Source organism: Macaca fascicularis, chromosome 9 (assembly GCF_037993035.2).
Source record: "Macaca fascicularis isolate 582-1 chromosome 9, T2T-MFA8v1.1".
Taxonomy (NCBI): domain Eukaryota; kingdom Metazoa; phylum Chordata; class Mammalia; order Primates; family Cercopithecidae; genus Macaca; species Macaca fascicularis.
In genome coordinates this window covers 96,831,374-96,845,205 of record NC_088383.1, presented here as the reverse complement: position 1 = coordinate 96,845,205, position 13,832 = coordinate 96,831,374, and the positions used below count along the sequence as shown (strand labels likewise).

Genomic DNA, 13,832 nt, shown 5'->3' with positions numbered 1-13,832 from the left:
TTAAATTCAGAATGAAAACAAAATGCAGTTGCTCAGGAAAATGCTTTTAAAGTTGCTTAAATCTATTTTAAAATTAAGCATTAAAGCAGGAAAAGTTAAGAGTCAACATTTTCTTTTAAAGTTTCATGCCTAATTTTATGTGGCTGCCCTAATAGGAAACTGATCACTAGCAAAACGTTAATAATGCCTTTATATAGTTGCAAATTTCTACAGTATAAAATATTCAATTATACTATTTTCCTTTGATCACAATGTTAAGCTTCTTAAACTCTGAGGTGAGATGAGAGGAAAATAGAAAATATTTTTTGGGGAAAAATATTTTACTAGATACTGGTGCTTTTTCAGAGATTTTTGCTTATGGGTGAAGAAAGAAAACACAACACTAGGCCATAAATCTCATCCCTTTTGTTTTTCAAGTAACTCAAAATTTGTAACTGTTTCCCATCAATAAATCATAAATGATATTTCCTTTCAGCTTTACAGAAATGCTTAAGGCCATAACAGAACTTTAATGTCTTCTGAAAAGTGTTAAGTATTGTCAAAATGCACAGAATATATAAGAAAAATTTAAATTTAAAAACTCAACTTGGAGAACGAAAAGGAACAGACTGTTTGTATAGTTTGCCAAACCAATTTAGAAAACAAAATGGTTTTAGAACATTGCGACTATTTTGGGTGGTATTCCTAAAAATTCTCCCTAGATATGCCAATAATAATCTTGAAAACTCAGAACTAATGCACAGAGTTGTATAAAGTGAGAATAAAATTGTATAGAGGGTTCTGAGTGCATCTCGCTGGTTGAAAGAATGAAGGAAAATCCTAACGCCACTGTTTCAGCAGCCTTCACATCTTACCTTCCCAGTGAGTCCTGCTACCCCATTCAACACTGAAATCTCTGCACCCAGCAATCCTGAGCTCCCTTACCTTTCATTTCTACTGTAGCACACATTACCTCACATATTTGACTATTTTCCCTTGGTAGAATGTAAGCTCCATGAAGGCAAGGTCCTGCTGTTCAGCCACTTGTATCCCAAGCATCTAGAACAGTGTCTGACACATACCTGGTGCTCAGTAACTACTGAATAACTTGCAATTTAAAGTTTATTGCATCATGTCATTTGAAGATGCCATATTTCATTTTGCTTCATTCTTAACTCCCTCTTGTAGCTCAAGAAACCCTTCCCTGATCTTTCCAAAGCACTGTTTTAGTCAGGATATAACTTACACTGTGATAAAAAAAATTGTCCCAAAGCATCAGTCTAAATGGTTTCTTATTCATGCTAATATCTAACAAGTTTAGTGTGGCAGAGGGAGAATTTGAGGGAGTTCTGCTCCAGTATCACTCAAAACCCGGGCTGACAAAGCTGTACCATCTAGAACATGCAAAATCCTTAATCACAGCAGTAGGGGAAGAAACTGAACGGTAAATTTTTTTCATTGCCTTTACAGAAAGTGGAGTGTCACACTACTTTCTGCATTACATTAGAATAAACTAGTTACACAGGCCTCATTCAACTGCAAGGGGATGGAAATTTTGGGGAGCATAATGTTTGATAACCATTTTTACATGCACCTCACTTTCCACAGCATGTATCACAACTTATAATTATTAATGTAAATTCTGTTTCCTCTACTGGGGTGTAAACTCTTCAAGGGCAGGGATAGAGTGTGTCTATTTTGATCACTAACGTATTCCAAACCCATATGTACATCAGGGACTTGATATTTGTTGGATGAATAAAAAGTTTAAAACCGAATAGTCAAAATAATTAACCTTTTTAATTTTTTAAAGGAAAAATACTCTCCATAGGAAGGCATTTCTATTTTTTGTCCATCAGTAACCAAATGGAACTTGATATAAACACTTCCAGTATGCCAACTTTGGTTTAATGCACAACTTTGAAAATAACTCATTAAAGCACACATCAAGATGCTACTAACAAATCATTAATACCCAAGATTCATTACTGTATGTCAAAGGTCAGCCAGGATTAACATTTTCATTACAATGAACTGTGATATTCCAATGAAAAATGTTTGCCTGAATTAAATTATTTAATCTCTCAAATTGGAAATCTAGCACTCTTGAAAATCAAATACACACACACACACACACACACACACACACACACATTTACAAACTGCACATTAGGACATGAGGGCAATTTAATGGAAAAAGAAAATAGAAACTGAAAGGGAATTTGTAAAATGTAGGATATCCTTTGGACAACTGGATAGAGTAGGCAGAAAATCCTAAAGCTGTACATAAAAAAATAGCCAATAAATGATAGGCTACAGAAAACCACACTTAAACATTTGATGAATTTCACTGCAGTAAACAGACTTGGCAAACTGAAACAGTAGAACCATGACTACAAGCCTTGCTCCATTCCACACAAATAAAATCTCTAACCATTATAAGGACAGATGAGAATCCACATGCAACAGAGGAAATATAAATTATTTTTAATTTAAAAAAATAAAAAATATAAATTCTTGTTAAACACTTGATTTAAAAATATGCAGTTTTATTTTTAAATGTAGTTATGCTCAAAGATGGCAGTTTACTTATATGTAAAAATGTTTTAAAAATATCAATATATTGGTTTATAAGTTATATACTGCCCTCAAGTAAATATTTTTCACTAAAATTCTCAAATAACTGTCAAAAAGAGTTGCATGTTTTTATAAGCCCATTATAATTACTAAACACGGCACTTTTCAGAGCTAAAGGTGAACCATTAATGAAACATTTTTTGATGTGATAAAAGTCACATGAGCATTTAAATTTAAAGATAATTGATAAGCCAACAGTAGCCTTTTTTTGGCAGATGTTAAATTAATTTGCTGTAAATTGAGCAACTGTTTGGGAACTATAAAAACTGAAAAGTTCAAACTATAAGGAAGTAGAAAGGTGATGGTTTACTAATACAGTGTTTCACACATTCTATTTAACACATAATTCCAAATGCAAATGTTTAAGATGATTTTTGAAGAGAAATATCTACAATGTTAAGCTTGTCTATGCTAAACAAATGTAACTTTAATTTACATGTATCATCCAAATGTCAACAATATTTAGACATTCATGATTAACCCACTGAATTCGAAAAGATTCTCAATAACTACATGTAATCTGCATCTGTGGCATTAGAAAGTAATCAAATCACTGTCCGTTTTCTGATGCAATGGAACATCCTACAAATTCATGACAGATATACTAAGCTAAAAGGCTTTGAGATCAGGTACGGTATAAATTTCATTTTTAAAAAACATACATGAATATACAGAAAAAAACATGATTGTATAGTCACTAACATATTAATAATGGCTATGTCTCCAGGTGGTAGGATTACGAGTGACTACTTATGGTTGTTTTGATGGGGAAGTAGTCTCAAAATATCTAGCTTAAGAACCAGAGTACTACCACCAAAGCAAACTATTTTGTCCTTTCCTGTCTTCACATTACAAACTTTTTAAAGCTACCAACCAATGTGAATTTCTCTGACTGGCTACCCATGTTCTGATACACATATTAGAAGGAAGATCTTTTGGAAGATGGAAAAATAGCAAGATTATGGTCATAAAAGAATAATTTGCTCTCAAAAATAAGCAACAATCATTAGGCTTTCTATAGCCACATATAATTAATTCTATAAGAAAGTTGGTTCCAACATTTCATCTTTAAAAGATTTTTTCCATTTTCCTGTTTCCTGGTTTTCAGGTACTGTCCTTACAACAGTTTGGGCTAAATATTCCTGTTTCCATTCACAAACATTTCTTTCTGCACTAGCAACAGCACTAATCAATAGCTACACTTAAGCCATTTAAAACTAAGCTTTAGATGTGTGTCTAATTATCTGGCAAAAATAAAAGAAACAAAAGAGTTTTATGTTAGCAGCAAATTAACTAGATTTAAGGGTCTTGATTTTTTTCATAAGCCTTTGGAAGCCTGCATATTAAACACTGGTGAGTTTTAAATTCTCAATGGAAATGGTGATGGCATTTACTGAACCAAGCCAGCTCATATTACAACATACTAAGGACATGATATAAAAACAAAACTAGCACATTTCTATTTTTCAAACATCACCAAAATATCTTCTTATAAATTAGAATACTTTTAGACTCCAGTATAGTTTTCAGCCATACATATACCTAAGATACCTAAAAATAAAATGTGTGTACACATACACTTCATATTTTACATTATTGCACATTTTTCATTTACTTTTTAAAAAATTACATGGAGAAAATGTAAACTTGAAATAAGTCCCACTGTAACATTGTCTACTTTATTTTTTAAACATTTGTACAAACTACACTTTCTTATTACCTTACTATGCTTTGTTGAAAGGATATGCTTTAGTCTTCAAGCTTTTAAGAATAGTAGAAACAACATGATTAAATTCAAGTACAAAAAGTCCTTTAGAATATTCCAAAATATCAATTTTTATATGGCACAAGTCATGATGAGTAGATGAAGCTTTCCATATGCTGATGGCAGAGTACAGAATAATAGAGAAAAGCCACAAAATTGAAATCTAAAGTATCAAATCCATTCTGGGGAATTATCTTCAAACATCTGGCCTAGTAAAAATATGCACAATTGTCCAAGAATCTTGAACTTTTTCAGGACTAGAATGCTATTTAATGTGTTTATACAATTTATGAAATGATGACTAAAGCCCTAAAAATAAGTGTTTTTCTTAATTAAACATGAGTAGACAGATACTCTACTCCCAGGTCATTTTTTTTTTTTTTTTTTTTTAACAGTAGGCTTTGAAGGACAGCAGGAAAAAAAAAAAACTGAAAGCTTTTTATTCACATTTGGCTGCCCATTAATTAAAACTTCAATGGATTTAAGCAATTTGAATTATAAACTCTCATTTAATAAAACACCCACACAATGACAAGAATGAGACTTTAATCAGTTTTAAGTGGAGTTTATAACACTAAGAGATAAAGGGTTGTTAACAAACACAATAACAAATGGACATCTGATTGGGATGAGGCATTATCCTGTACACATCATATTGGTATTTTTGTGTATCCTCAGTGCATAGCATTTACACACAGAGCCACTGCTGCACAGCACAAGAGTATCTGAAGAGGCTGAATTGAGTAAGGCTGTTTAACAGACTGAAATTTTTTAGTATATATATTCTATAGGAAAACAGGTTGAACTTTTGAACTGGCAGGTAGAAGGCAACTCTGCCAAACACTACAGTTAAAGCCCCCACTTTAGTGCACAGTTCCACCCCTTCCATCTGCATGCATGACACATTAACAGTATTTAAAGGTAAACGAGGCACTTTGTGGCAACCACAGCCATCGTTATGAACATATTGCACAAAATTTCTATAACTAAACATTAAACTTGTACCCTAATTTTTTAAAGCTGAAACATTTGATGCTGCCGGTAAACTCCACTTAAGTTTATAACCTGTGCCACAGCAAAGAATGGTGACGCTATTTATTCAACTACTCTTTTAAAAGTATGGCAAACATGTTCAAGAGGAGCTACAAAGGACTTGGGATGGTACAGGGCCCAATTGTAAGCTTTCTTAAAAGTGATGCCTTCAAGTAACTTCAGACATGTAAGCTGCTGCACATCCAAAAAGTCTAAGAAAACATTCCAGAAACTCAGAGATTACCTACAGAATGCATTTCAGGCTAATTATGAATACTGCCATAAATAAAGGTTTAATTAGGACTCGAAAACCTTTCAGTCATAGCAATTCTTGTCAAATTCTATGGGGATGGTAACTGAAATAAAGTAAGGAGAGTATGTATAATATATATTTATATATATAATATATATAATGCCATTTTTCCATTTCCAATGACTACACCATAAAATGTAAGCAAGGCTTCTCAAAAACATTGAAACATTCAAAATCAAAACCCTCATTCAGACCTTCACATTCCAAAGGAAAAATAGTAACAGTGCAAAAGCCCATTATAATGTCATTATTTATGACCTGGCCCTCCATGTTACATACTGGAACAATAAATGTTTTAATATGCGGTGCCCAAAATTGTAACAAAGAATAATATTTATAACTATCTTCAAAACATGAAGTTGATTTTCATTTTAGGTAACAATTTTCAGCTTTTATGAAAGACAAGGTGGCATATAAATTTCAATGGTGAGGTGTTAGGAATAGTTGTCTCTAACTTTACCAATTTAACTTAGGAGTAATCAATCAATACTCATCGATGTTTAAATATAAATGTGTAAATCTTAAGAGCTTTGTTAAAAATTTAAAAATTGTTGAATGAAACTGACAAGGTATGGAAAACATGTCAACATTATTTACTAAGAATATTTTAGATGAAGTTCTGCCTAATCTATTTGCCATCAAACTCTATGAATGCTGCTCTAGTAGGTCCTATTCAATCTGTATTTGTAAATTAACTAGGTCAGACCACAGCTAGTGAACAATTTCAGCACCAATAAGTTATTGAAAATGGAATTTTATACCATTAAGAAATATAATGGCTGGATATTCAAACGTCAAGGTGAAGGTATAATTTGAAGACACCAAATTTCTGGAAAAAAAAAATCCTTTTTTAATAGTATCCTCACATTAGCTTTACAATAGTAGTTGTACTCCGCTTAAAATCGTATGCAGTCTGGGCATATCAAATATATGATGAAATTTTTTTAAGAAGTGAAATTGAAGCCCTAGTCCCAACTCGGGGTAGCACTATGAAGAAATGATTCAACACTGCACATTTAAAAAAAAAAAAACAAAAACAAAAACAAAAAACACCCTATTCTTTCAATAGCAAATCAATAAAGCACATGTAGGACAATTTCTACTGAAAAATCAAATGTCCTTTTTTTTTTGTGCAGCGTTGAAAGTTTACTGCAACTCTAATTTCCTTTTTAACACAAATGTCCTTTTTTATATAAACATTATATGTATTCAGTATTCAAGTAAAATTCCCTAACAGTTAATGATATTTAAAAAATGTGCAAAACTGCAAAACTCATTGTAATAGAATGTGTAAGGTCAAAATGGTGGAACAGCTGACAGCTATTGAATAAGTGCATCATAAATCTTCAAAGAAAAAAAACGCTTACTGTAGAATCTCAAATTGAAAATTTCTGTGCAGCATTACAAAATATTTTATATTTAATGAGAAAAAAGAAGCTTGCAGGCAGCACATGAAGCATCCACAGCAGGTATATGATTGAAAACTAATAAAATAAGTGTAAGTTGTTGACTGATGTAGGTACTAATAGCATCTGACTTTTAGCACTGGCCTTGATTACACAGGAGATGGAGAAGTCGTTACAATTGAGAAAACATATTTAATAAATCATTGTCAATTTTTATAATGTTTCAAGCCCATTCTTTGTTGATAGCCTCCACATTTATATGGTTAAGTCATTGTTGCTGTGTTTCTTATCTATGACATTATTTTTATATCCCTTCATTTGTGGATCTTAAGATGTTGCAGAAGGTTCATTCCTGTACCCCAATACAGATTCACTTCCTTTAGCTGCCTTTTCTAGCACCAATATGCTTTAAAAAAAAAATGCGCAAACAACAAGCAGTGACAGCGGCCAATTCCTCGAATGTCCAGATTAATAACTGTAGCATGCTAAAGAAAGGTGTGTGTAAATAGCTGGAGATGGTATATGGTCCAGAGTCCAGCATAAAATGTATTTCCTTTCTGAGCATTCCCTCCATTCCCCTAACCCGAATACATGCATTAGAATGTAGTAAAACCCTTCGGAAACTTCTCTTAGCCAACTGCAAACTTATCTGTTGCCACAAGTGCAAAGGGGTAGGATGTGAACCAGTATTTAGCCACTTCAGTTGGTGACAGAACACAAAAGGAAAAAATTCCTACGTATACACATCAGTCTGTCTCCACTTTTTATAAAACTGGAATAAAATTGGAAAGTGCCATCTTTATTAATCCTAATTGAATTTTAAATGTCCTTTTGACACAAAAAGGTATATACATGACACAGCTACACAACCTTTTTTCAACTGGACAACAAGTGTCAAAACCCTGTGGATGTATAGGGTAAAACAAGATTGGTCAGGAAAAGAGAATTGTTCCTATAACTGGTAATCTGACACAATGTCCTATTGCCATTAAAAAAAAAAAGGTCCATTTTCAGTTTATTCAAGTTTGTTTTCATGGTATTTTATCCCTCTTGATAAAAAAAAAATTCAGACTTTTGTAATTTGTGTATGCTGATCTTCATCAAAAGGTTCATTCTCTGGATCAGAGTCAGTGGTGTCAGAATATCTATAATGATCAGGTTCATTGTCACTAACATCTGGTGTTACAGAAGTTGAACTGCTAGCCTCTGGATTTGACGGCTCCTCTACTGTTTTTGTGAAGTACAGCTTCACCTAGAGAAAGAAAATTTAAAATGAAAACCCACAAATATGACTCATCTTAAACTATTTAGTGAAATATATTTTAACAGATTAATTTTTTTATTCCATTTTGCAGATGAACAGCACTATAACAAACATGATCTTGAAGAGGTCTTTTAAATGACCCTCTTCTTATTAAGATGTTCAACATTTTCTTTCTTGCTAGGTACTGAACAGATAAACTATCAGGATGTTAATACAATTTATTTATTTTTATTTCTGGAGACAGTCTTGCTCTGTTGCCAGGCTGGAGTGCAGTGGCATGATCTCAGCTCACTGCAACCTCTGCCTCCCAGGTTCAAGCAATTCTCATGCCTTAGCATTCCGAACAGCTGGGCTACAGGTGCACACCACCACACCCAGCTAATTTTTTGTATTGTAGTAGAAATGGGGTTTCATCATGTTGTCCAGGCTGATCTCAAACTCCTGAGCTCAGGCAATCTACCTACCTCAGCCTCCCAAAGTGCTGGGATTACAGGTGTGAGCCACCACGCCCAACCTCAATTTTATTTTTTAATATAAGCTGCAAACATTAACTAAACAATTCTATAAAACAAATGCAGATTGAAAGTCATCAATAGTTTACATAATATAGCCTTTGCATTATAAAATTCAATTCACAAATGACTGAGTTCAAAAAGAATGTTTCTCTTAATACCTATGAGAAAAATCAATGTATTTCTTTCTGGTTTTTTTTTTTTTTTTTGAGACAGGGTCTTGCTCTGTCACCCAGACTAGGGTGCAGTGGCATCTTCACAGCTCACTGCAGGCTCAAACTCCCAGGATCAAGTGATCCTCCCACCTCAGCCTCCCAAGTAGCTGGGACTACAGGTGCATGCCACCACACCTAGCTAGCTTTTATATTTTTTGTAGAGACAGGATTTCACCATGTTGCCCAGGCTGGTCTCAAACTCCTTAGTTCAGGTGATCTGCCCACCTTGGCCTCCCAAAGGTTGGGATTTTAGGCGTTAGCCACTGTGCCCGGCTTCAATGTAGTTTTTGATATAAACAACACTACACAGACACAAACTACTGATCAACATTGATACTGGGATTTATTGCCCTAAAAACTTTACCTAAAGGGAGGAAGGAGAGAGATATTAACATAATACAGTGGTCTAAACAGAGAGCCAAGGGCCTTTACATGCCTAGTGAAAATAACTGTCAAAACAACCCTACATGTTAGGTATTTCCATTTCCAAGGGGAGGTAGCTACCGCCCAGAAAGGTTAGGGAACTTGTTAAAGGCTACATAACTATTAACAGTAGGTAGTGGATGTGAGATTTAAATCAGATCTGACTTCAAATCCCTTCTTCATTATATTATATTGACAGCCCCTCCCCTATTATCTAAGAGTCATTACCAATTCTTCTCTTACAACCAACATCCACTGCATCAGTAAACTCTTTAAGTTAATCTGACAGCTTCTTGTTACCCTTCACTGCCACTACTCTACGCAGTGAGGGGCAACAAGAAGCAAACATCTCTCACCTTTACTAAACTATTCAAATGCCTTTTTTTTTTTTTTTTTTGAGACGGACTCTCGCTCTGTCGCCCAAGCCGGAGTGCAGTGGTGCGATCTCGGCTCACTGCAAGCTCCGCCAGGTTCACGCCATTCTCCTGCCTCAGCCTCCCGAGTAGCTGGGACTACAGGTGCCTGCCACCATGCCTGGCTAATTTTTTGTATTTTTAGTAGAGATGGGGTTTCACCGTGTTAGCCAGGATGGTCAAGTGCCTCTTAACCAATCTCCCAGCTTCCATTATTACCCCTTCTCCCTACTTGCCTCACTCGTCTATGTTTTGAAAGCATTAACACAGGGAATATTAAACACAAAATTCAGATTACATCCTTCCTATGCTGAACACATACTAGTATCTTTACACTTGGACTGGTTTTCTCGTCCACTCTGTTTTAGTCAAAATGACGTATCCACTCTTCAAATATACCAAGCTCATTCTTGTCTAAGGGCTTCTGCATCTCTACTCTTCCCTCTTTTCCCAGATATCTGTATAACTCACTCATGATTTAGGCCTCTGCTTAAATGTTATTTGCTTGGTTGGGCCTTCTCTAATCATCCTAGCTAAAAAACAAAAAACACACAAACCAAGATTACTCTCTATCCTGTCTCTATTTTTTATAGCACTTACCACTATATGACATTGTATTTGTTTACTAATAACGGAGAGTTTTTATTTGTAGTCACAACTATAAAACGTCTTGCAATATTGAAACAGAAAACAATAAAACTAAAGGGAAAAAGACATTTTAAAAGTTAATGGTTGAGCAAAATGCAGATTTAGAGAAAAGAAAGGAAACCTGTGGATTCTAAAGAGAATGTCTAGCCCGGAGGACATGATGTCAAGTAAAATAAGTCAGGTACAGAAAGATAAATACTGTATGTTTTCACTCATACATGGGAGCTAAAAAAGTTGAGCTCATAGGAGTGTGGTTATTAGAGGCTGGGAAAGGGAGGGGTAGGGGAGGATAGGCAGATGTTGGTTAAAAGACAATAAATTACAGACAGGAGGAATAAATTATAGCATTCTATAGAACTCTAACTAGTCAACAATAATTTACCGTATATTTTCAAATAGCTAGAAGATAGAAGTTTAAATGTTCCCAACACAAATGACAAATGTTTAAGGTGATTCATATGCTCTTATCCTGATTTGATCATCACACACTGCATACATGAAAATATCACTCTGTATCCCATAAATATGTACAATTATTATGTATTAAAATTTTTTAAAAAGGGAAATTTCTAAACACTTAAAAAAATTTAAGAGCTAAAGGCATTTAACGTTAGATCTATTTTCACTTAAAACATGTAGGGGCCCCTTTACCTTTTTTTAAGTATTACTATTATTACCAATATACAAACATATATATATATTTCTTTCTTTTTTCTTTTTTATTAAGAGAGAGTCTTGTTGTGTCACTGAAGTGCATGTGCACTGGTGTGATCTCGGCTCACTGCAACCTCCACCTCCCAGGCTCAAGCAATTCTTGTGCCTCAGCCTCCCAAGTGCTGGGATTACAGGTGTGTGACACCACGCCCAGCTAATTTTTGTATTTTTAGTGCAGACAGGGTTTCGCCATATTGGCCTGGCTGGTCTTAAACTCCTAGCCTCAAGTGCTCTGCCTGCCTTAGCCTCCCAAAGTGCTGGGATTACAGGTGAAGTATTACTAGCAATATTCTTAAAAACTCAGAAGCTACAGTTAGATTTGTTACATGTTATAAAAATTGAATGACAAATTAAGAGAGAGTAAAAAAGAGAAAGAAAAGAGTGTGGTGAATGAACAGGGGAAAATCAGGTAGAACAAGAAATAGGAAAGGGGAAGAAAAAAAAGGCAAACCATTTGGAAATGTTTACAAATCAGATTTTTTAAATCTGAACAATTATTGTCTATAAGTAGATATATATACCTATGTATAAATACATATATCATATATACACAAAAATGAAACAAACCAAATAATTGTAAGACACAATATAAGGAAATAGGATTTTTTAAAAAAAGAATAACAGGAGGACAATCAGAGACCTTCAGAGAATATGAGATTGAAGCTAAGGCTGGAAATATGAAGATAGCTATGAGAAGGTCGGGGGAAAAGGCTGAGATGAAAAGGTACCGGGAGAAGGAAAAGAACTGGAACGACTAGAAGCAGAAGCTTAGCATTTTGAAGAACTGAAAAGAGACCAGTATGACTGAATCTCAAGAAGCAAAGAGAGAAGGTGATTAGTGCTGATGTAGGAGGTAGGCCTGTGCTAAATTATGATGGTCCTTGTAGGTCATGGTAAAAAAAAAAAAAAACTCAAGGTCTTTATAAAGTGTAAACAGAAGTGACACAATCAAGTCTATTTTTAAGATCACTCTGAGGGGTTGAGAATAAATTGGAAGGGAGACAGGAGTGGAAGCAGTAAAAACATTCCATATCAATCATTCCCAAATGACTGAGTTTCCATCCATTTCTTTCCTCTCCCATTCCTACTTCATATCCCAGTCATTTAGCCCCCTCCCGCACCTTTGCACCAGATTTTACCAAACAACAACAAAGAACTGGGAAAAGGAAAACTGCAGCTTTTTTGACTCCGTGTACATTGGGTATTTTATTAGAAACTTTCATGTTACTGCTATGTAAACACAGCTTCTAAATAATACATAATTTAAAAACTTGTCAAGCAAGTTCTTCATCAGCTGTACTCCTAGAATTAAACACACATCACACACATACAAGTCACCAACCCCCACAAAATGTTTAATTTAACTGACCTTAAAATTTGGAGAAAAGTATCGGTTGGCTTTGTCTTTATTTGCTTTGTCAAGATCATTTTTTGTTAAAGTAAGTACTAGATATTCCTTGTCATTATCTGCACGCTCTATACTGCAAATGCTATCAATTTCTTGATCACATAGACTTCCATTTTCTACTTTTTCTGAGGTTTCCTCTGGTCCTGGTATGAAGAATGTATTTACCCAAAAGTGAAACATTTTGTCCTAAAAAAAAAAAAAAAAAAGAAAAAGAAATGAAATGACATATTTTAATTAATGATGTTTTATTTTTTAAAAAAGAAAATATGTCACCTGCGTTAAACATTTGCCAAAATGTCAACAAAATAAACTATCATTTGATATTTTGAATAAAGGTAAACACAAAGACTATTATAAGGCAATCTGAGTTATCTGTTGCATTTTCATTCACATGATTTTTCGGCACTCAAATTTTAAACCAAAACTACAATCTCACAAGATCTAAGATAAATTACTTTTGTCTTAAATTTTTAAGTAAAAAAACCTCTTTTCTAGTCTAATACTAGCTTTAAATATGTTTTTAGTTTATGTGTACATACATATAAAAACAAAATTCAGATATGGACTTAATTTCTTCTACTTTTCAAATGAGCTACCTATTCCAAGATTTACTTTAACAAAAGTTCTTAGAAGGAGAGTGCAACTTCCCTGATGACACACCACAAATACATGTTTACTTCTACAGCAATACAAACATGAGAAGCTCTACTTTCTTACATGACAATATAATGCTTCAATACTTTCAGAATAAATATGAGGGGATAGGGAAGAGTACTACTGATTTCTTTTGATGTTATAAAATGCTTGTTCTTAAAAAAATCACTTCTAATAAGATAATACTTTCTTAATAAAAAACCACAACAGAAGTTCATCACTTTAAACCTCTATTGACCAACACAGAAATCTGGCCTGCATAAATAATTTGGCAATTAATGATGTACAGCCTTGTGTCATCTTATTGGTACCTTAAAATGCCATTTAAATCTTTTATTCTAATTTACCTTAAAAGTTTTTTTTCCCCTAGAAAATAAGATCTTTAAGGATATTATGTCTTAAATTTTATTGCATCTTTTAGCAGTACCTGACAAAGTAACTTTGTTTAC

At 33.9% G+C, this 13,832-nt stretch overlaps 1 protein-coding gene across 1 annotated transcript in view; it reads right to left on the bottom strand.

Annotated features, from left to right (window-relative positions):
* Positions 1–2,902: 2,902 nt before the first annotated feature.
* PTEN (phosphatase and tensin homolog) overlaps positions 2,903–13,832 on the bottom strand; it is a 106,462-nt gene continuing 95,532 nt past the window's right edge. The window contains exons 8-9 of the mRNA XM_005565882.5: positions 12,691–12,915; positions 2,903–8,384 (exon numbers count right to left, since the gene is read on the bottom strand). Coding sequence (XP_005565939.1) covers positions 8,199–8,384; positions 12,691–12,915 — 411 coding nt within the window. The 3' untranslated portion in view covers positions 2,903–8,198. The remainder of the gene's footprint in view (positions 8,385–12,690; positions 12,916–13,832) is intronic.